The sequence below is a fragment of the Raphanus sativus genome, chromosome 1, assembly GCF_000801105.2.
Source record: "Raphanus sativus cultivar WK10039 chromosome 1, ASM80110v3, whole genome shotgun sequence".
In the NCBI taxonomy this organism is placed as follows: domain Eukaryota; kingdom Viridiplantae; phylum Streptophyta; class Magnoliopsida; order Brassicales; family Brassicaceae; genus Raphanus; species Raphanus sativus.
The window spans coordinates 7,265,817-7,289,294 of NC_079511.1; the positions used below are offsets into that span (position 1 = coordinate 7,265,817).

The following is a 23,478-nucleotide window of genomic DNA, read 5'->3' on the forward strand; positions in this document are numbered from 1 at the left end:
CTAGAGGGGGCGTTTACCTACGAATTATGATCTGACTCTTTCAGCATCCAAACGGCGTATATACATACGAACACGTACCATAATAAATCTAGAATACGTTTGCTATATGGCAATTTTACACTATTGTGGTGACATCTAGATAGATCTTTTTTTTTTGTCTGTGTGTGTCTAGAACTCATTCACAAACTTGGATTACAATAAGCCGCCTAGACTCGTTTTTTCATCTGTATGTAATGTTACCTGCTTGTGAATTGTATCAGTAATGCATGCATTGGTGTCAATAATCAGAAAGACACTCGTGATGGTGGTATACACCATGGTGGCTGGATGATGGAAGTTATCTGTTGGTTCATACTGGTCATCTTAATGTTCTTCCTTCCTAATGAAATCATCAGCTTTTATTGGTAATTGCTCATATCTCAATTATATGCTTGCTCCTGATGAAGTGTAGCATTTGAACTGTTGAGAATCAATTTAACATCTTTCAGAGTCAATGCCCAAGTTTGGTGCTGGGTTTTTTCTTCTTGTTCAAGTGAACCCCGAGATTAGGAATGCAATCTCTCTGTCGTTTATTCAGCCGTTCGTGCTGGTTCTTGCACTACCCTCCTCTCCTGTCCTGGTTCTTCCTGCGCAGGTATATTTCCGCGAAAGTCCTTTCACAAATTCTGTTTCTTGCTTTGGTTTAGAGTTTAGTTCTCAACATTGTCTACATAGGCTTGAAGCTATTGGTCTGAAAGCAGAATTGGGTGTTAAATCATCTAGACTGGCTTCATTTGGTAACTTATAAAGTTATATTTTGCTTTGTTGAAAATGTTGAGAGAAGCCTCTGCTTCCGCTAGACGGGAAAGCAGAAGACAAGGAAGAGATAGAGCAGAAGAAGTCAGTGATATACTCATACGCATTCTTCCACATCATTTTCTCCCTCCTGAGCATGTACTCTGCAATGCTCTCAACTATTTGGTCAACTTCTGTTGGTGAAAGTGATACGTAAGCTGGGCGGCGTCTGTGTGGGTCCGTGTTGTGACCAGCTGGACCACTGCTGGTCTCTTCAACTGGTCACTTGTTGCTCCGATTCTCTTCCCTGACCGTAAGTTCTGAGCTTCATATATCCACGAGAGTTTCTGAAAAACTTTTTCATGGATCAAATTTGTAAATAAATATAGTTTTCTTCTGACGACTCGTGTGCTGCTATTTCACGCATGGCCTTTGCAGGTCTATTTGTAAAATAAATATAAATATTGGCAAAATTAGACTTTTGTTCTATTACTACTTTTGATCTAGTCTATTTTTGGATATGTTTTACCCTTTTTGCAGTGGAAAAGTGATTAAAGACTGTCTAAACATAATGATTATAGGACCATTTTGCAATTACACCATAAATTATCATGAGATCAACTACTACACTACCATTACCATTTATACCAGCTACTCTTTTTAATGTTTTTGTCAAACTCCAGGCCTTTCTTTGAAGGCTCGGTGGGAATCTGAAGGGTGACACGCATTTTTCCTGTATGGGTTGGACCCCGTCCCGAGGCAATGGCTTCATGAGGAGCGAAAGAGTTGCTTCCAGTGAAACTTTTGATCTTGGCTTCAGGTGGTCTCATTAGGATTCCTTTTTGAGCCTTGGAGGATATGAAAGAATCCGATTTCATTGCAGAAGTTTCTCCTTTTAATGGCAGTTTCTTAACAAGACAATTTTCGGCTTGCACCGAGGAAATGGCTTGTAGCAATTTCAAGATCTCCTTAACGACATTTTTAATAAAATCGCTCTCTGATAAGCTACAAAACGAGTAAAAAACAGACAAAATGAGAGACTTCAGTTAGATCCGAAAAATGACAACAATAAAGTGTATACATATTTCCTGATTTGATTGTCTGTGAAATGGGTTTTTCAAAAACTATTTCAAAATCTGTAAGCAATCAACCTCTGAGTGATATGAGTATGTATACCTTTTATCATCGAACGTCAACCCAATCTTACCGGAGACACAATCCAACGCTTTTCTCCATTTATCGACTCTATGTTGCTCAGACCGATACTCCCGCTCCATACGCCTAAAATGCACGCCAAAATCTCCCTCACGGAGTTTCACGTCGTATGTAGTGACATTGTAGAAGATTGGAAGAACCTTTGTGATAGAGATTGCATATATGCATTCTAAAAGTTAGTATTAGTAAAATACCGTTTTTTTTTCCTCAGAAATATGCAGATCTACACTACTCACAAGATACATCATTGGTCTAGCTAGGTCCTATAACCCTTAACATAGATCATACCTTGAGTTTACCTAGATCTGCACGTTCTTTCATCTTCACAAGCTCATCCAAACACCATCTTGATTCCGTATACCTGCTCGAGAACACGGCTATCGCGATCTTGGACTCTTCGATCCTCTTGAAAAGATTGTTTATGTTTTCACATTTTTGCTCCTCCCTGTCTGTAAAGACATTTATCGTATTCCTTCGAAGGGCATCCACGAGATGGCTAATGAAGTTGTTGCGCAGCTCATCTCCACGGAAATTGATGAAAACTTGATGTTGTGGAGGCAAGAGCTTGCGGTCCATCGAAAAGTGATATATAGATCTTTCACCAGACCAGATAAAGAACTAAAGAAGATGATCAATGGTTATTGTGGAGACGCTTAGCCTTTCAAACCCCAAAGATGTATACGCTTAGCCGTCAACTTTTGAAGGATTCATCAAAACTTGATCTTTATTATATTTATAAAAAACTATATAATGTATGAAGCTTGACATGTAAGTGCATTGACTATTATTGAAGATCAATCATAATTTATAGATTAGTTATAACCAACCAGAACACATAAATTAATAGACAAATGTATAAAGAAAGACCGTTAGTGTTGTTAATGTGGCTCACATGGGATAGACTTCATCTTGTCTGGTTTGGTTCGTTGCATCGGATTTTTGTATTCATCGGCGCATTATTAGAAGATTAATAAAAAGGTATGACAATGATAAGAGATAAACGTCACTTTGATATTACGAAGATAGAAAATGGAATCCAACGTTTGATAAACACCGATTCCTACTCACAGTGATGATCCTCCAACAATGGAAACCAACAAAGATGAAATCGTATCACGCAGAAAGAGATGAGAGAGAGAAAGTGTAACAAACTTTTACAACTTTTCGAATGAATCTAAAAATAGAATATAATTTGTTTATATCTTCGTATTTTCTTCTTTCCTGTGACGTGTCCCTCGTGACGTGGCAACTCGCTTCCTTTACTATAACAAATCCTCCCGTTTTGAGAAACCTTGACTTCAAGGTTTAAAAGCAGGGAACCTCCTCTCTAGTTCAAACAAGAACTCCCAAGTAGCTTCATCCTCCGGTTGATTACGCCACTTAATCAGAACCTTCGTCACTGCTCTACCCTGACGCTTCACCATCTTCCTCGCAAGAATAAGCTCCGGTTCCTTGATCAACACGTCAGACACCACTGAAGGAAGAACCGTAGATGTCTCCACATTACCCACTGCTTCCTTAAGCTGAGACACATGGAATACCGGGTGAACTTGAGAACCCGTTGGCAACTCCAACTTATACGCAACACTACCACATTTGTTGACAATCTTGTAAGGCCCAAAATACTTAGGAGAAAGCTTCTGATTGGAGCGAACCACCACATAACGTTGACGATATGGTTGAAGCTTCACATAAACATAATCGCCCAACTCGAAGCTTCTATATGTTCTGTGTTGATCTGCAAACTGCTTCATCCTGTGTTGAGCTCGTGACAAATGAAACTTAAGCATCAGCAACATGTCTTCTCTGTCACGTAAACACTGATCCACCACTGCAACTTTCGACTCGCCTGGTAAGTACGGTAGATGCTGAGGCGGAGGACGACCATAGACCGCTTCAAACGGTGTAGTTTGAATCGTAGAGTGGAAGTTTGTGTTGTACCAATACTCCGCAAGTGGTAGCCACTTACTCCATAACTTCGGCCTGTCACTACACATACAACACAAATAAGTTTCCACTCCTCTGTTTACAACTTCTGTCTGTCCATCGCTCTGAGGGTGATAGGCACTTGACATGTTCAAAGCCACTCCTTGCAAGCTGAACAACTCCTTCCAGAAGTCACTCAAGAAGATAACATCACGGTCACTAACAATCGACTGAGGAAACCCGTGGAGTTTGAAAACATTGTCTAAGAACGCATGAGCGACAGAGGAAGCAGTGTAGGGATGAGACAATGCCACAAAATGAGCAGCTTTGCTCAACCTATCAACCACCACCAAAATGACTGATTTCCCACAAGACAATGGAAGCCCATCGATGAAGTCCATCGAAATATCAGACCAAATAGACTCTGGAATGGGTAATGGTTCCAAAAGCCCTGGGTAAGCTGTTGTATCGTATTTGCACTGTTGACAAACACTGCAGCTTCTGATGTATTGTTGGATGTCTTTCATCATGCCCTTCCAATAAAATATGCCCTTGACTCGCTGATGAGTGACATCTCTTCCCGAATGACCACCAATGCCTGAACAATGAAGCCATTGGAGAATCTTATCTCTGATCTCCACAACATTTGGAACCACGATTTTGCTCTTCCTTCTTAACACCTCCTGAGACCACGAGTAATGCTTCTTTGACAGCGCTTTAACCTTCAACTCTTCAATTATAGCTTTCACATTACTGTCCAATTCATAGGCTTGTTTAATCTGCTGCATCAAATCACACTCAAGCACTGACATAGCCATATGTAAAACTTCTGATCCCTCGACTCGAGATAAGGCATCTGCTACTACATTTTCCTTGCCTTGTCTGTATTGTATCTCGTAGTCGAACTCCAACAATTTTGGTAACCACTGTTGCTGAATTGGTGTATTCAATCGCTGTTCCAGTAGGTACTTCAAACTCTTTTGATCGGTCTTGATAATGAAATGATTCGGAAGCAAATAGTGGTGCCACTTCTGCACTGGAAACACCACTGCTAAGAGTTCCTTCTCATAGATAGAAAGATGAAGTTGCTTCCCTTTCAAGTGCCGACTTATGTAAGCTATGGGATGTCCCTCCTGCATCAACACTGCCCCAATGCCATGTCCACATGCATCAGTCTCTACAATAAAGGTTTTGTCGAACTGAGGTAAAGCCAAAACCGGTGCCTCACACAAAGCTTTCTTCAATATACCAAAAGCAGTTTCAGCTTCTACAGACCACTCAAAACAATTCTTCTTTGTTAAAGCCGTGAGAGGAAAAGCAATAGGACCAAAACGCCACACAAAACGTCTGTAGTAACCAGCAAGCCCCAAGAATCCTCTCAATGCCTTTAATGATGATGGAATAGGCCATTCGACAATTGCTCTTATCTTCTGTGGATCGGTTGAAACACCCTCCTTTTGAATAAAATGACCCAAATATTCCACCCGATCAGTAGCAAAAGAACATTTGCTGCGTTTTGCAAATAATTGATTGAGCCTCATCAACTCATACACACTCGCCAAATGTTCCATATGTTCTTCGACTGAAGAGCTGTACACCAATATATCATCAAAGAAGATCAGAACACACTTCCTCAACAACTCACTGAACACTGTATTCATTAGACTCTGAAATGTAGCAGGTGTGTTGGTTAACCCAAAGGGCATAACCAAATACTCGAAGTGGCCAGTATGGGTCTTGAACGCTGTTTTATGAATATCAGCAGGGTCCATTCGCACCTGATGATACCCAGCCCTGAGGTCTATCTTTGAAAACACGCAAGCACCTCCCAACTCATCTAAGAGATCCTCAATCAACGGAATAGGAAATCGGTCTTTAACTGTCATGTTGTTAAGGCCTCTGTAATCAACACACAACCTCCAACTTCCATCCTTCTTCTTAACCAAGACTACAGGTGATGCATAAGAGCTACAGCTCGCCTGAATCGTACCTGCCTTCAATAACTCCTTTACCATTTTATCAATCTCATCCTTCTGGTGTAAAGCATAACGGTATGGTCTCTGGTTAACCGGATTAGAGCCCTCCAAAAGTGGAATTTTGTGGTTATGATTCTCTCGAAATGGTGGTAAGGCTGTAGGTTCTTCGAAGATATCAGCATAAGAGTGAATCAACTCAGTAATAGGCCGAGAGTGCTTCTCAACTTCACCACCCTCTAAAGCACACAAACTCTCCTGTACTGTTATTTCTTCAGTCTGAACTGTGAGCATCGAGATTTGTACAACGTCATCATCCTCCAAATTCATCTTCTTTGCCCTCACTTCTCGGATAGACCCCTCCTTAAGTCCATGTAGTAACACAAACTTAGGACCTCTCCTGAACTTCATCGTTAACTCTTGGAAATCCCAAGTAATAGGACCCCATTGTTCCAACCACTGGACTCCCAATACCATATCACAACCTCCCAAAGGAATAACCATGAAGTCAGCTGCGAAAGAGTTGTGTTGAAAGTTCCATGAAAAGTTGTTGATTTTAGCACTCACACCCAGCTTACGGCCATCAGCAACCGCTACTCTTGCAGAACTCGCTGGCAGTAACTCACACCCCAATTTTGTTGCTGTTTTCTCGTCAATGAAGTTGTGAGTTGAACATGAGTCAATGAGCACAAATAAGGTTCTCTTGCCAGCTAATCCTTTTACTCGCATAGTACGATACTGAGGTACCAGTGACTGCATTCACAGAAATCTGAGCTACTTCTTCATGATTCTGCTCTTCAATCATCTCCTGTTCCTCAGGCGTCAGTTCTTCTTCCTCTTCCACCTCCATTACAAACAATTGCGTCTTTTTGTGCTTCAAAAAGTGACCAGGTGTGTACTTCTCATCACAAAAATAACACAGACCAGCAGCTCTACGTTTGCTCATTTCCTCATGCGTAAGGAACTTCCGAGGTTGAGTCTCACGTAGCTTCTCTGGAGCAGGAAGCAAAGCAGGCTTTCCTTCAGCCTCTGCTTTGTGAGGCAGTAACCCTTTCCCCGCAAACGCCGGCTTCCCCTGTGACCATCCCGACTCAAAAGGCTTCTTTGGATGAGCCTTCTCATACAATCGTCCCAACATCAGACATTGGCGAACTGACACTGGCTGAAACATACGAATATGCATCTGAGTGTCAAGGCGTAATCCTGCCAAATAAGCGCTGACGAGATAGTGCTCAGGAAGGTTGACTCGAGTACGAATCAGCTCAAATCTCCCATGATACTCAACTATACCATTAGTCTCCTGCAACTGCTTCAACTCTGCAAAAGGATCATCCAACAACTCTTCAAAACGTTCAGTCAACAACATCAAATACGTTGGCCAATTCTGTAACAAGTTTCGATGAGTCTCAGATTGTAGTACAGCGTGATGCCAAGTAGCGGCAAGGCCATCAAAGTGCATCGACGCTATACCAACTTTCAACTCCATAGGTGTTTGATCCATGTAAAAGAACTGCTCCACCTTACATAACCAATCCTTCATCCCTTCACCATTGAAACGAGGGAAATCAAGTTTCGTCAAACGCGTCATACCAGAGTAGTGAGGAGCAAATCCTCCACGTCCACGACCGGGATCTGGATTCATCAACGGAGGAAAACGCTCCGGTGGATGATTCTCACTAGTCGACACGTTGTCCTTCTGCAACACGATCAATCGGAGCGTCTCTGCGATATCACTGATGTGTTGATCGAGTTTCGCGCTCAATTTCTCCGATTGATTCTCCATCTTAGCTTCCAGAGCTTCGATTCGAGCTCCAAAAGCTCCTTCTGCTTCACGGATCGCCGCTTCCTTCATCTGCATCTGCGCACGAGTTTCCGTCATCGTTCTCCGAAGAATCGTCGAGGCTCTGATACCTTTGATAAGAGATAAACGTCACTTTGATATTACGAAGATAGAAAATGGAATCCAACGTTTGATAAACACCGATTCCTACTCACAGTGATGATCCTCCAACAATGGAAATCAACAAAGATGAGATTGTATCACGCAGAGAGAGATGAGAGAGAGAAAGTGTAACAAACTTTTACAACTTTTCGAATGAATCTAAAAATAGAATATAATTTGTTTATATCTTCGTATTTTCTTCTTTCCTGTGACGTGTCCCTCGTGATGTGGCAACTCGCTTCCTTTACTATAACAGACAACTGATGGAACATGGGATAACAAAAAGAAAAATACTCCCTCTAATATCGAATAACAATCACCATGTATTTTTTTTTTCCTCAAAAGATTATATACGTAAAGGGATACACCCACAATCAACATTCATACAATCACATGAAGATGATATAAACCATTACAGACATCATTTTTACCCCAAAACATTGTCCATACAGTGAACGCCAAAGAAAAAATACCACAAGATGAACCTTTTTCTATCAGCTACCACTGTACCTAACCATTGTGGGAAACTTCTGGCTACATAGGACTGTCTCCACAGAGGCAAAGTAACATTTCTAGCAAGAAAAAGGTACATTTATTCGTGTTTCACAATTCAACCTTGTATGTTTTTTCAAATAACCTTCGGAATTTGAATTCTGGTTGGAAAGTAGCCATGCCGAAAGACATTCTATAACTTTAAGAAGAACTACATCCTTTTCTGCAAATATCACATTATCAAAATGATGAAAGACTATGAAAGGCCATGCTCTCTAAAGTCCAACAAGACCTTTAAACTTTACTTCTTGTAGATTCAAAATATTAGCGAATGATTTCCTACTATGCATGATACTATATATATAAGTTCCATATTAAGTGAAGTGAACCCAGTAAAATTTTGAACAAAAATCCTTGAAATTACTAGCTTGTAAATTCCTGTTTTGGATATCACATGCTTCACAGAAATATTACTGGAAATAGATTAAAAATCAAAGCCAAGTTGAAAAATAGTTAAAAGTGAAAATGGAAGTTTTACGAAATGAAAAATAGATCGTGTGTCACGTGCGATGCACTAGGGATTTGGCGGTGTCTTGCAAGCGAACCGCACGAGGGTTGCTGTTGCCGCGTTTTAAAATCAGAAACGCTCGAATTGATTGCGACTGTTTATATTTCGCTGCCGTCTAGAGTTGTTTTGGAAACACCGCTCTTTTAGGTCAATCCTCTATCTCGCCGGACTCCCCCCCAACGCCGCCGGTAATATCTTCCCGAGGTTTCATTTCGTCGACATGAAGCTCACCGTTAAGACGCTCAAGGGTAGTCGTTTTGAAATTAGCGTTTTGCCCACCGACACGGTCAGTCCCCTTTGTCTTTTAACCTTTTTTCTGCTTCCTTCGTTCGAATCAGTAAAATTCAGATATCATTTAACAAAGAGAGGATGACTTTGATGAATTACTAGATTCAGAATTTCAAAATTTGTTCGATTAAATTTGTCTATTTGTTGAGTGGAGTGTTTATGTGTGTGTGTGTTCTTACTGAAGATAATGGCGGTGAAGAAGAAGATTGAAGATTCACAGAGCAAAGACAGCTATCCATGTGGCCAGCAACTGTTGATTCACAACGGAAAGGTTTTGAAAGATGAAACTAGTTTGGTCGACAACAATGTCACCGAGGAGGGGTTTCTTGTTGTCATGCTTAGCAAGGTGCTTTATTTTATTTTATTTTATCAAATATTTTTCTTTTTTTTTGCATAGGATGCAGTTTCTGGTTTCTTTTGCATAATGTTTACTATGACACGAGCAATACATGAGATGATTTTTGTAGAATAAGTAAGAGGTTTAAAAGATGACCTTTTTCGAGTACTGCAATCTTTGTTCATCCTGGTTCTTCAAATTTGTAGTATTCTGTTTCAAGGATAACATCTCGAACAACATGTGTGCTAGGTGCATGCTATGTTTTGTTCTTTCCTCGTTACTGAAAATTACATATAGTACTTTTATGTCTTTGTCGAGGTGACATTATCCTTACCTTTATCTTTTGTTATTGATAGAACAAAACTGCAAGTTCAGCTGGTTCATCTTCTACTCAGGTAAGCGTATTTCTTTTTCTTTTTTTCTCTCTCATGTTGTTGCACATCATTTTTATTAGTCCAGTGTTCTCAGTGAAAAACTTTGTTCCTATCTGACAGCCTACTTCCACGACCACATCTTCAACTACGGTAATTTTCTTCCATATATGTTCTTGTTTATCCAGTCACAACCATTTGGATTCCTTGGTTTATTTAATACGAGTTTGTACAAATTAACCAGCCTGCAGCTCCGTCTACAACCCAATCTGTAGCTGTGCCAGCTGCAAATACTACTCTTGCCCAAGAACAACCTGCGTAAGTTTTATTCTTTGACATAAGAGGCTTCGTTGGAAAGAAAATGGTCTTCTTTTAACCTGTGTTAACTGAATTTATATTTCTATTGTTTGTATAGGGCACAAAGTGGCACCGATGGTCAGACTCCATCAACTTTAGTTAGTGGCACTAGTGTTGAGCAAAGGGTTCAACAAATAATGGAAATGGGAGGAGGCAGCTGGGACGAAGAAACAGTTATTCGTGCACTTCGTGCAGCGTATTACAACACTGAGAGAGCAGTTGATTATCTATATTCTGTATTGCCCCCACTTCTCTGTAACAGTCTTCTTTGTGGGAATGAAACGAAACTTCTGAAATTTGGTTTTATTTTCAGGGAATTCCTGAAAGCGAAGATACTCCACCACTAACTAACATATCGGGAGTAGGATCTGGCGGTGCAAACCATGCCGCTCCTCCTGCCTCTGGAGGACCTAATGCATCTCCTTTGGATTTGTTTCCCCAGGTAAGAGCTTGTTATGTTTTTGCAACGAATTAAGAGTTTGTTGGAGCTGAGTTCCCTTTGTGCATGCTACGGGTTTGTTATTTTTCCCAGGAAGCAGTGTCTGATGCTGGTGCTGGAGATCTTGGAACGCTTGATTTCCTCAGAAGCAATGATCAGGTTATCCCTTCTTTTCATTTGTTAGAACAAGTAGAGGGATTTAAGGATTCGACGCAGCTTCTTCATACACTAATCTTGTTACATTTCCATTTGTTTTTTTTAGTTCCAACAATTACGATCCATGGTCAATTCCAACCCCCAGATTCTGCAGGTAACTCAGCTTTTTACCTTTCTCTACAATGCATTTGGATCCATTAAATCAATAGCCTGTGCTTTTTTTTAATTGTTTCTGAACATCTCATCTCTGCTTCTCTTACAGCCTATGCTTCTAGAGCTGGGAAAGCAGAATCCACAACTTCTGAGGCTAATTCAAGAGAACCAAGCCGAATTTGTTCAGTTACTCAACGAGCCCTACGAAGGATCTGACGGGTGAGTACTCTAATAAAGTCTGCAGATCGTTTTCTTGGCTTGGCCACTGGGTGTGGATGATGATTAACAAAGCAATCACGTCTATATTATGATCCGATCCCATGACTCTAACACACTGTGCAAAACTGTCAGGGAAATGGATGTTTTCGACCAACCCGAGCAAGAGACACCCCATGCAGTGAACGTTACACCTGCAGAGCAAGAAGCGATTCAGCGGGTACATAACAGTTCTTATTACCGTTATTAACAATCCGAAACATCATTTTTCCTGAACCCTTCTAACTTTTCATTTTAATTGATCAGCTTGAGGCAATGGGATTTGATAGAGCATTAGTGATAGAAGCCTTCCTTGCGTGTGACCGTAACGAGGAATTGGCTGCAAACTATCTGCTGGAGAACTCAGCTGATTTTGAAGACTGACTTCCCCAGCCCTTTTTTAACCAGTTCAGAGCACAAGAAGAATTTTTTTTTTTATTCCTCTACTCACATCTTTCATCTAAACCGAACCGTTCATTTTTAACTCTGCTCAGAATCTCAGATGATCATATCTTATTATTCTTAACCTCAGTCATATTTATCATAAAGAATAATTTGCTTCTCCACGTTTGCGTTTCACGTGATTTCCCCCTTGTCTTTGTTAGTGCAAAACCCATCATGCCCAAGTAAAAGCTTGAATCTATGAACTGTTGAGTCATTGATCTTTGTTGGAACCTTACTCGACCAGAAGACAACAAAGACGCGTGTTCGATTACAATTGGTAATTCTAGTTTTTGTTGCTATTATGTTACTGTTAAACTGATTTTTAAACTGAAAAAATAAAATAAATGAACTCACGTGCACCTCGTGGTCGTGCTGCAGAACTAAACAACGACCGATGTCCCTCTGATTGTTTTCACTTTCACCCCTCACTCACTAATTCTTTTGTCGAATAAAAAATGTCAACTTTATGCTTTATTGAATAGTCTTACGGAAGTGGAGTTAGTAAAACTTCGTGCTCTGGTCTCTGTTTAATTTTTGGCGTCTCTTTTCCAATAGAGAATCGTCAAAACAGCTTACGAGGTTTTTGATTGCTTTCTACGGTTTCATAAAGATGTGAACTTTGTCTTTCTTTCTCTCACAGTCTCTGATAGATTCTTAGCTCTTGTTTTTGGAAAAAAAAAAGATTGTAGATTTTTCTCTCCTGGTGTTCTCTGTTTTCAAAATGGGTCTGTGTAGTTCGAGAATTAATAAGGTCACGACGAGGAATGAAACTGAGAAAACAAGCGCCGCCACTACCACGGTGGAGAGACAAGGCTCCGGGGGGCGGCTACGGAGGGAGAAAGATTTAACTAGCGGCGGCGTAATCAATGAGGCTGAGCAGTTGGTGGGTCGGGTTGTTGGCAACGGTTCGAGTGAAAGTGCTTGTCTTTATACACAACAAGGCAACAAAGGAACTAACCAAGACACCATGGTTGTCTGGGAGGTTTGTTTCAGTTCTCTCCTTTAGGAAAAAGAGTTTCACTTTTTAGGGTTTTTGATACTACTATTTGAAGTTTTCTTATATGGTTCATCGTTTTAAAGAGAGCTATTGATTCTCATGTTGTTGTTGTTGCAGTTATAAGCACTCTTGTTGTTGCTATTTATGTTCTTTGTTGTTTTGAAGGTTTAGAAGCAACCTTTGATACTGCTTTTGTTTCCAATTTCAGAATTTCTGTTCAAGAAGGGATACAGTGTTATGCGGTGTATTCGATGGACATGGTCCGTTTGGTCATATGGTTGCAAAGAGAGTCCGAGACATGTTACCTTTCACTTTATCAACCCAACTGAAAAAGATTTCAGGGAGGGTCCTCGAGCCTACTACTTGCAAAGAAGAAGAAGAAGAGCAATGGTGTGAGTTACAGCCAAGTGAGAAAGACGAGAAGCTACCACTTCCCGAAATGTATCTCCCGCTGAAACGAGCGTTGCTCAAGACTTGCCAACAGATGGATAAAGAGTTAAAAATGCATCCAACTATCAACTGTTTCTGCAGCGGAACAACTTCTGTTACCGTCATCAAACAGGTGAAAATTCCGGTCAACTGGCTATTTAATACTCTCATCGCTCTGTACATTAACTTCTCTCTTGGTTATATAAGGGTAAGGATCTGGTGGTGGGGAATATTGGTGACTCGAGGGCTGTTCTTGCGACAAGAGACGAAGACAATGCTCTCATGGCTGTACAGTTAACCATAGACTTAAAACCTGATTTGCCAAGTATATATATACATGTCTCTTCCCTTAAATGTTGTCACAGTTGATCATCTTGGAAACACACTTTTAACTTTCTTCTCTATGTACATGACACTACATCAGGTGAATCTGCAAGAATCCAGAAATGTAAAGGTAGAGTGTTTGCCTTACAAGATGAGCCTGAGGTTGCACGTGTGTGGTTACCAAACAGCGATTCACCTGGTCTGGCAATGGCTCGAGCTTTTGGTGACTTCTGTCTTAAAGATTACGGTCTAATCTCTGTTCCGGATATCAACTACCGCCGTCTCACTGAAAGAGATCAGTTCATTATTCTAGCCACAGATGGGGTAACATTACTCTTCTTCTTCTTCTTCTCCTTCTTCTTCTTCTTCTTGTGGTTTCAAAACCTGTGTAGCTAAATCTGTTTGTGCTAGGTCTGGGATGTTTTGTCGAACAAAGAGGCTGTTGATATTGTGGCTTCAGCTCCAAGTCGAAGCACTGCAGCTCGTGCTTTAGTATGCACTGCTGTTCGAGCGTGGAGGCTCAAGTATCCTACTTCCAAGAACGATGACTGCGCTGTAGTATGTCTCTTTCTCGAAGATTCCTCGGCGGAAGCATCCATGGAAGCTTCGGAAACCGTTGTTCATTCACGCAAAGAGTCTATAGAGAGTGTCACCATCACATCAAGCAAAGATGGAGAGAAGAAAGAAGAGGCTTTACCAGAGACCGATGAGATTGTACCTGTTTTAGAGATCAAGGAAGAAAAAACGTCTGAGAGGATTGAGTCCAAGAAGACAACACTTGCCGAATGTATATCTGTCAAGGATGATGAAGAGTGGTCGGCGTTGGAAGGCTTGACAAGAGTCAACAGTCTCTTGAGCATTCCTAGGTTCTTGTCTGGTGAGCTAAGATCAGGTAGCTGGAGAAAATGGTTGTGAGTATGCATGCAACACTCAGAGAAGTGATCAAACAAACAAACAAACAATCACTGATTTTCATTTCATGATTGGTTTTTTCTTTTCCAATGATGACATTAAAATCAGTGTTAGCAAATGTCACAGACGAGTTTATTGTGGAAGATGTCTTTTAGATATACGTTTGTGTCTCTCTGCGTTTTACTAACAAGCTCTATGATATTTTATGATGACAACAACCATGAAAACTGAAAACTGAACACATAATATATACTTTATTTAAGGTTCTCACAACAGAAGAGAAAATGAAAAGCACAAACGTGGAATCAGTAGATATAACTAGAGATGTTAAATGGGCGGGCTATAAATGGGCGGCCCATGTCCAAATTGATATGGTCTGAAATGGACATGCTCATTTTGACCCAGTAACTAAATTTTGTCCACATGGACGAGCCCAATTATAACATGGGCAATATTGGGTTTATCCACTTGGACAATGGGCAGCCCAATCTATAGCTGTGTCTGCTGCAAGTTCCACTCTTGCCCAAGAACAACCGCCGTAAGTATTATTCTTTGACATAAGAGGCTTCGTTGAGGGAAAACAAAAAATGATCTTCTTTAAGATAAGTTAACTCAATTTGTATTTTTATTGTATATGTATAGGGCACAAAGTGACACCCATGTTCAGACTCCGTCAACTTTAGTCAGTGGCAGTAGTGTTGAGCAAAGGGTTCAACAAATAATGGAAATGGGAGGAGGCAGCTGGGACGAAGAGACAGTTATTCGTGCACTTCGTGCAGCGTATTATGAGACAGCAGGTATGAGTAAGATAGATAAATCCAAACTAGGAGCTAACCGTTAGCCCTAAGTAAGGTGACACTAGCCTAGAAGGAGATTATGAGATAGGAAAATCACCTCGAAGGTTCTAGTCTCGTGAATGATAAAACAGAGAGTTTATGAGATTTGGAAATGATAATGTTATTGATAAATTTTCTTCTGCAAATGCAGGTAGTACATATAGAAAGAAGCTAGGAAACGACAAAGCTCACTAACGGTCTACACATGACCTTGTGATGACTAAAAAGCAAAAAGCAAAAGATAAAGTTGCGGATCCTAACGGATGGATAAGGTGTCATGGATGACTCATCCGATGACAATACTCCCTTCTTCAGATTAACCTTGTCCTCAAGGATTGAAGAGAGGAAACTTGGTGGCGAAGTCATGATAGAACTCCCAAGTGGCTGTATCAGGTGACTCTCCTTTCCACTGCACGAGTACTTTAGTAGCTGCAGCATTACGTCGCTTGACCGTTTTGGTTTCCAGGATTGCTTCCGGTTCTTTGGCATTGCCAAGATCAAGCCAGTACTGGGGGACAGCAGGCGTGGAGGTAGCAGATGGATTAGGGCAGAGCTTAAGTTGGCTCACGTGGAAGGTATCGTGAATGGCGGCTTCAGGGGGAAGTTGTAGCTTGTAAGCAACAGTTCCCACACGGTCAATGACTTTGAAGGGACCGTAGAAGCGGGGTGACAGCTTATGAGGTGTTTTTCTGTTCTTCAGGCTGTGTTGACGGTAAGGCTGAAGCTTCAGATACACGAAGTCTCCCACTTTGAATTCACGGTGAGAGCGGTGTTTATCAGCGTACTGGCGCATGCGGTTCTGAGCGCGAAGGAGGTGAAATTTTAACATGTTGATCACCTCTTCACGTTTTTGTAGACTGCGATCAACAACAGAGCAGGAACTTTCACCCGGGAGATAAGGCAAGTGAAGTGGAGGGGCTTGTCCGTAGATGATTTCATACGGTGTTGCTTGAATCGCTGAATGGAAAGTAGTGTTATACCACCATTCTGCTAAGCTCAGCCATTTACTCCAGGAGGAGGGGGTTTCAGCGATCATGCAGCGTAGATAAGTCTCCAGAGTTTTATTTGTGATCTCCGTTTGGCCATCGGTTTGAGGGTGGTAAGCTGTTGACCGCTTGAGATCTACGCCATGAACTCTGAATAGTTCCTTCCAAACTTCGCTGATAAAAGTGGGATCACGGTCGCTTATGAGGTCTTTTGGCATCCCATGAAGTTTGAAGATGTTATCCAAATAGGCTTGAGCGACCGAGATAGCAGTATAAGGGTGTGAGATGCCGATGAAGTGAGCGTTCTTGCTCAGTCTGTCAATGACCACCAGTATACAATTTTTGCCGTTGGAAGGAGGGAGACCTTCGATAAAATCCAGACTGACTGATTCCCAGACGCCAGCAGGTATAGGGAGGGGTTGGAGTAATCCGGGTTTAGCAGCCAAGTCAAACTTGTTTTGTTGGCAAATGGCGCAGTTGCGGATGTAGTGCTGGACCTCAACGTTCATCTTAGGCCAGTAAAACAGTGACTTGATCCTGTGTAGAGTTGCGTCTCTACCAGAATGGCCCCCCACAGCGGAGTCATGAAGCCACTGCAAGATGTGCAGCTTGACAGCTTTGTCGTTGCCAACAACCAGTTTACCTCTGCGGCGAAGTTCTCCATTGATGAAAGTGAACTGAGGGTGAGAGGACTTGTCCTTCTCCAGATCGGTGATGATCTTTTGAAGATGAGAGTCAGTCTCCCATAGCAGCTTCAGGGAGTCGTAAAACCCAGTGTGAGCTTCAGACAGAACCAGATGCAGCAGCTGAGAACCCGTTACTCTGGAGAGAGCATCTGCGACAGTGTTGTCCTTCCCCTGCTTGTAGCGTATTTCAAAGTTGTATCCCATCAGCTTAGAGAGCCACATATGCTGGAAAGGGGTGTTGATCTTCTGCTCTAAGAGGTATTTAAGGCTCTTCTGATCAGTGTTGATGATGAAGGGTCTATGGGCTAGATAGGCATGCCAAGTTTGAACGGCATGAACCAGAGCTAACAGTTCCTTTTCGTAGACTGATAACGCCTGATGTTTGGGACCGAGGGAGCGGCTAATGAAGCAAATTGGGTGGTTGTTTTGCATAAGCACAGCACCGATACCATTGTTAGAGGCATCAGTCTCCACAACAAAAGGTTGATCGAAGTTGGGGAGCGCTAAAACTGGCGTTGAGCAGAGAGCAGTCTTAAGGTTGATGAAAGAAATGTTGGCGTCGTCAGACCAAGTGAAGCCGTCCTTCTTAAGGAGTTGGCTAAGAGGGCGAGAGATGGAGCTATAGGCCATTATGAAACGTCGATAGTAATTTGCCAATCCCAAGAAGCTCCGAAGGTGCTTCTGTGTCGTAGGGATTGGCCAGTTACTGATGACGTCGATCTTCTTCGGATCAGTGCTGACACCGTCTGCAGAGATGAAATGACCGAGGTATTCTATCAGTGTAGCTCCAAATGTACATTTAGAAAGCTTGAGATAGAGTTGTTGTGCTCGTAGGATGGAGAAGACTTCAGTAAGGTGAGCGAGATGGTCCTCCCATGTATTGCTGTAGACAAGAATGTCGTCAAAGAAGACAAGGACAAACTTGCGAGAGATGTCACGGAAGACATGATTCATCAAGCTCTGAAACGTGCAGGGAGCGTTGGTGAGGCCGAATGGCATGACAAGGTACTCATAGTGGCCGTTGTGGGTCTTAAAGGCAGTCTTGTAGATATCCTCTTCAGACATTCTGAGTTGGTGAAAGCCAGCCCTTAAGTCCAACTTCGAGAAGTAATGAGCACCGCCAAGTTCATCAAGGAGGTCTTCAAGCAGAGGAATAGGGTATTTGTCTTTGATAGTCTGCTTGTTGAGTCCTCTATAGTCAACACATAATCTCCAGGTACCGTCCTTTTTCTTAACAAGAACAATAGGAGAGGAGTAGGGACTGGTGCTGTGCTGTATAAGTCCTTGTGTTAGCATCTCGTTGATTATTTTGTCAATGCTGTCTTTCTGCAGAGATGAGTAACGGTAAGGACGAAGATTGACAGGGTTGGAGCCGGAGAGCAGAGGTATCTTGTGATCGAAGCCTTCGCGAAAAGGTGGGAGGGACTTAGGCTCCTCAAATATATCAGAGAAAGCATCTTGCAGCTGTAGCAAAGCAGGATCACTGTCATTAGTTGTACCAGTCGCTGATATATGTGAGAACAGGGTATCAGGAGTGAAGGTCTCAGCAAGAGAGTAGTCAGCATCCAAGTCTCTGAGCTGGATCAAAGCAATCTGAGGTTCTTGCAGCATGAGCTTGTTGAGGCTTGAACCTTTGATGACTTTTCCGCCTGTTTTCACTACGCCTCTTAACACGTACTTGGTGGCTAGTAACGTGAACTCCATTCTGAGGTTGAGGAAGTCCCAAAGAATGGGGCCTAGAGTGCAAAGCCACTGTACTCCCAAAACAAAGTCACAGCAATCCAAAGGTACTGTTCTGATTTCAGTAGTAAAGGTTGAACCTTGGACAGACCACGTGAAAGCAGAGCATTTGTATTTGGTGATGAGAGTTCCTCCAGTAGCAGCTTTTACAGACATAGGTCTTGTAGCCTCGAGGTTGCAGCCCAACTGGTTTGCTACGTTAATGTCCAAGAAGTTGTGTGTGCTTCCAGGGTCCACGAGTATATGAAGCTTTGTTTTGCCGTATTGGCCAATCATCCTCATGCAGTTGTAGGATGTTGAACCATCGATGGCGTTGATGGAGAGAACCGGTGTTATCTCGGCTTCTTTGTCAGTAGCCTCAGTGATATTCAAGGAGTCGTCAAGCTCAGTTACAGAAATGGAATCGTCATCATCGTCATCACACTCCATTACAAAGATTTGAGACCTCTTGTGCTTCAGTTGGTGACCTGGAGTAAATGTCTCCTCACAGAACATACAAAGGCCTTTTGAGCGCCTGTCCTGCATTTCTTGGTAAGAGTATTTGCGAGGGGGCTTATCAGTGGCGTTCCGAGGGATGAACCCAGGTTTGTTGGCTGTGGTAGCGTCGGTGGTTTGTTGTAATAGAGGGGTTTTGGGGTAAGGGCGTTGGGAGGGTTGGGGATTAAAGGGAGCTCTTTGTGGTTTGGTGGGGGCGTGGGCAAGGGAGGATTCGTGTAAGGAGGCGATCTTAGCAGCGCTGGAGATCGTAGTGACCTCAAATTGACGTGTATGAAGCGACAAGTGAGGGTTCATGTTAGCAAGGAAGATGCTAAGTGCGTGGGCCTCAGGGAGGACAAGGCGCATCCAAGCGGTCTCGAACTTGTCACGATAGTCGCTAACAGAGTCGGAGCTTTGTTTCAGTGCAACAAGCTCTGCAAGGGGGTCATCAAACAGCTTGCAGAAACGAGCTGAGATGGCTATGATATAGTCGGTCCATGATGGAAAAAGACCGAACCTTGTCTCCATGTAGTTTGTGTGCCACTGAGTAGCTTTGCCTTTGAGGTGCATAGCGGCTAAGCGGACTTTAAGCTCAGGAGGGGTTCCATCGATGTCGAAGAACTGTTCGCACTTTGAGAGCCAGTCGCGAAGTTCGGTGCCATCGAACGCCGGAAAAGAGATCTTGGAGAGGCGGGAGGTTAAACCGCCGTAACCTTGTCGTTGGGGGTTTTGGGAAGGGTCTGGTGGGTCTGGTGGGTGGTTAGGGTTTGGGGAAAAGGGAAGAGGGGTTTGGTTTTGGTTAGGGTTTGAGGGGAAGGGTGATGGTGGTGCAGAGGGGCCGGGATCCATGGGTGCCTTTCCAGGAGCTTGGAGCACGGTGATGTTAGTGTTGTTAAACAACATAGCTTCAAGTCTGTCAAAACGGGAGTTGAAGGAGTCGTGGTTGGATTTGACTTCAGCAACAAGGAGGGTGTGAAGGGAACGCATCTCATCAACTTGTTCAGTCAAGGAGCGCTCTTGAAAACGAGTTTCCACCATTGCCGAGAATCGAGTGACGTCTGATACCAATGAGACAGCAGGTATGAGTAAGATAGATAAATCCAAACTAGGAGCTAACCGTTAGCCCTAAGTAAGGTGACACTAGCCTAGAAGGAGATTATGAGATAGGAAAATCACCTCGAAGGTTCTAGTCTCGTGAATGATAAAACAGAGAGTTTATGAGATTTGGAAATGATAATGTTATTGATAAATTTTCTTCTGCAAATGCAGGTAGTACATATAGAAAGAAGCTAGGAAACGACAAAGCTCACTAACGGTCTACACATGACCTTGTGATGACTAAAAAGCAAAAAGCAAAAGATAAAGTTGCGGATCCTAACGGATGGATAAGGTGTCATGGATGACTCATCCGATGACATATTACAACACTGAGAGAGCAGTTGATTATATATATTCTGTATGCCCCCCCCCCACTTCTCTGTAACAGTGTTGTTTGAGGGAATGAAACTTCTGAAATTTGGTTTTGTTTTTCAGGGAATTCCTGAAAGCGAAGATGCTCCACTAACTAACATATCGGGAGTAGGATCTGGTGCAGAGCAGGCAGCTCCTCCTGCCTCTGGAGGACCTAATGCATCTCCTTTGGATTTGTTTCCCCAGGTAAGAGCTTGGTAATGTTGTGCATTGAAAAAGAGTTTGTTGGAGTTGAGTTCCCTTTGTGCATGCTACGGGTTTGGTATTTTCGCAGGAAGCAGTGTCTGATGCTGGGGCTGGAGAGCTTGGAACGCTTGAATTCCTCAGAAGCAATGATCAGGTTGTCGTTATATTCTTTCTTTCCATTTGTTAGATAAAGTAAAATGAATTTGGAACTTGGTAGCTACATTTGTTAGAAGCCTGTTTCATCACCCTCAGGGACGTGTAGCCTCGACTATTCCTCTAAAATATTTTGCTGTAATCATTCGAGACGCAGCTTCCTCATACACTAATATTGTTATATTTCCATTTGTTATAGTTCCAACAACTACGATCCATGGTCAATTCCAACCCCCAGATTCTGCAGGTAAGTCAGCTTTTGGGTCCACATATTAGTAGCCTGAGCTTTTTTTATTGTTTCTGAACATCTCATCGTTGCTTCTGTTACACAGCCCATGCTTCTAGAGCTGGGAAAGCAGAACCCACAACTTCTGAGGCTAATTCAGGAGAACCAAGCCGAATTTGTTCAGTTACTCAACGAGCCCTACGAAGGATCTGACGGGTGAGTACTCTAATACAATCTGCAGATCGTTTTCTTGGCTTGGCCACTGCGTGTGGATGATGATTAACTAAGCAATCACGTCTATATTAATATGCTGTCCCATAACTCTAATTGACTGTGCAAAACTGTCAGGGAAATGGATGTTTTTGACCAACCCGAGCAAGAGATGCCCCATGCAGTGAACGTTACCCCTGCAGAGCAAGAATCGATTCAGCGGGTACATACATACAGTTCTCATTACCATTATAACAAAATCTGAAACATCATTTTTTTCTCATCCCTTCTAACTCTTGCTTTAAAACCTCTTTTTTTTTTTTATCAGCTTGAGGCAATGGGATTTGATAGAGCGTTAGTGATAGAAGCCTTCCTTGCGTGTGACCGTAACGAGGAATTGGCTGCAAACTATCTGCTGGAGAACTCAGCTGATTTTGAAGACTGACTTCCCCAGCCCTTTTTTAACCAGTTCAGAGCACAAGAAGAAAAAAGTTTTTTTTTTTTTAAATTCCTACTCACATCTTTCATCTAAACCGAACCGTTCATTTTAATTCTGCTCAGAATCTCAGATGATCATATCTTATTCTTAACCTTGTTATATTTATCTTAAAGAATGATTTGCTTTTCCATGTTTGCGTTTTACGTGATTATCGTTTGTCTTTGTTTAGTGGTTATGTGTTAGCACAAGCCGACCATGCCCATTGCCCAAGTAAAGAGGTTGAGTGCCAACACACGGTTTTAAATAGGCCTATTTTCGAACCATAATCTTCGGGGAAAAAAACAAAAGTATTCTTAATAGCATCTGTTACCAAACTGTTGGCATTTGTTGACAAAAAAAAATCTGAAGGCATTTATTCAATTCTCTTTACAAAGAAAATGGTATGGAACATTATGAACTGTTAAATCATCGATCTTTTAACGAAACTCCACTCAACCACAAGACAAAAAGACGCGTGTTTGATTATAATTGGTTATTCTAGTTTTTGTTGCTATTATGTTAGTGTAGAAATGATTTTTTAAACGGGAAAATTGTCTTTTAAATCCTGAACTTTCAAATTTGGTTCAAAAAAAGCCTGAACTATTACTTGGACCATTTAAGTCACAGACTTATTTTGACAAACCGTTTAAAACCTCGAATTAATTTGACTAAGCAATATTCAATACGTCGTTATCTCGGCTAACGGCACGATTAAACGGGATTAACTTCCGTTTACTGTTCCCGTTAAATCTAAGTTACGTCATTTTAAAATTAGAAAAACCCCTAAATTTTTATCTTTTCAAAATTGCAATCCCTAATTCCCCAAATCAAAAACCCAATCAAAAATACAAACTCTTGATTTCAAGTGGAGCAGAGGCTCGTGAAACAAGAGCAGCTGGTCGTGAAGTAAGGGCTTTTGAGGCAGAAACTCGTCGGACAGAAGCTCGTGAGAGGAAGAATCGTGAAGCAGAGATTTGGTAGGCAGAGGCTCGTGAAGCAGAGGTTCGGCAGGCAGAGGCTCGTGAGAAGGAGAATCGTGAAGCAAATGCTCGTGAAACAAGGGTTTGCAAGTTTTGATTGAGTTTTTGATTTGGGGAATTAGGGATTGCAATTTTTGAGAAGATAGAAATTTAGGGGGTCTTCTAATTTCAAAACGACGTAGCTTAGGTTTAACGGAAACAGTAAACGGAAGTTAGCCCCGTTTAATCGTGCCGTTAGCCGAGATAACGACGTATTGAATATGGTTTAGTCAAATTAATTCGAGGCTTTAAATGGTTTGTCAAAATAAGTCTGTGCCTTAAATGGTCCAAGCAATAGTTCAGGTTTTTTTTGAACCAAATTTGAAAGTTGAGGATTTAAAAGACAATTTTTAAACTGAAAAAATAAAATAAATGAACTCACGTGCACCTCGTGGTCGTGCCGCAGAACTAAGCTACGACCGCTGTCTGATTGTTTCACTTTCACCTCACTCGCTAATCTTTTTTTTTTTCCCAACTGGTTTTGATTGATGAAACAGAGGAACATACAAGATGAACACAGAAGACTGAACAACTAAATCCGGCAGAAACACGTTAACATCTCCGGAAGCATATAGCCCACACAGGGGAAGCTCAAACCCAAACAAAGGGTGACATACAAAAACTACTACAAACACAGTATTAACCTTGACTCTTGCATC

At 41.9% G+C, this 23,478-nt stretch overlaps 3 protein-coding genes and 1 pseudogene across 4 annotated transcripts; 3 read left to right on the forward strand and 1 right to left on the reverse strand.

The window, feature by feature from the left end:
- Nucleotides 1–44: 44 nt before the first annotated feature.
- On the forward strand, nt 45–1,098 carry LOC130511295 (uncharacterized; annotated as a pseudogene).
- Nucleotides 488–2,051, reverse strand: LOC108844130 (uncharacterized). The gene is made up of 2 exons (XM_018617346.2): nt 1,951–2,051; nt 488–1,779 (listed from the first exon to the last, which is right to left on the reverse strand). The coding sequence occupies exons 1-2, from the start codon at nt 2,049–2,051 to the stop codon at nt 1,410–1,412; spliced, it is 471 nt and encodes a 156-aa protein (XP_018472848.2). The 3' UTR covers nt 488–1,409.
- A 6,916-nt stretch (nt 2,052–8,967) lies between these two features.
- On the forward strand, nt 8,968–21,951 carry LOC108815118 (probable ubiquitin receptor RAD23a). Of its 2 annotated transcripts, none has more exons than XM_018587777.2 (12): nt 8,968–9,176; nt 9,363–9,524; nt 9,872–9,910; nt 10,010–10,039; nt 10,131–10,204; nt 10,302–10,479; nt 10,557–10,685; nt 10,776–10,841; nt 10,945–10,992; nt 11,101–11,210; nt 11,343–11,427; nt 11,514–11,807. In XM_018587777.2, exons 1-12 carry the CDS (start codon nt 9,111–9,113, stop codon nt 11,628–11,630), a joined length of 1,104 nt encoding a protein of 367 aa, XP_018443279.1. In that variant the 5' UTR covers nt 8,968–9,110; the 3' UTR covers nt 11,631–11,807. The 2 variants fall into 2 exon arrangements, with proteins under 2 accessions (XP_018443279.1, XP_056864211.1); XM_057008231.1 differs by lacking the exons at nt 10,557–10,685; nt 10,776–10,841; nt 10,945–10,992; ... (1 more) ...; nt 11,343–11,427; nt 11,514–11,807 and adding exons at nt 20,611–20,733; nt 20,822–20,887; nt 21,086–21,133; ... (1 more) ...; nt 21,461–21,545; nt 21,651–21,951 and having other exon boundaries at nt 8,974–9,176.
- LOC108815109 (probable protein phosphatase 2C 6) lies at nt 12,140–14,513 on the forward strand. Its single transcript, XM_018587769.2, has 5 exons — nt 12,140–12,672; nt 12,896–13,249; nt 13,324–13,441; nt 13,541–13,764; nt 13,852–14,513. Exons 1-5 carry the CDS (start codon nt 12,412–12,414, stop codon nt 14,353–14,355), a joined length of 1,461 nt encoding a protein of 486 aa, XP_018443271.2. The 5' UTR covers nt 12,140–12,411; the 3' UTR covers nt 14,356–14,513.
- Nucleotides 21,952–23,478: the final 1,527 nt, after the last annotated feature.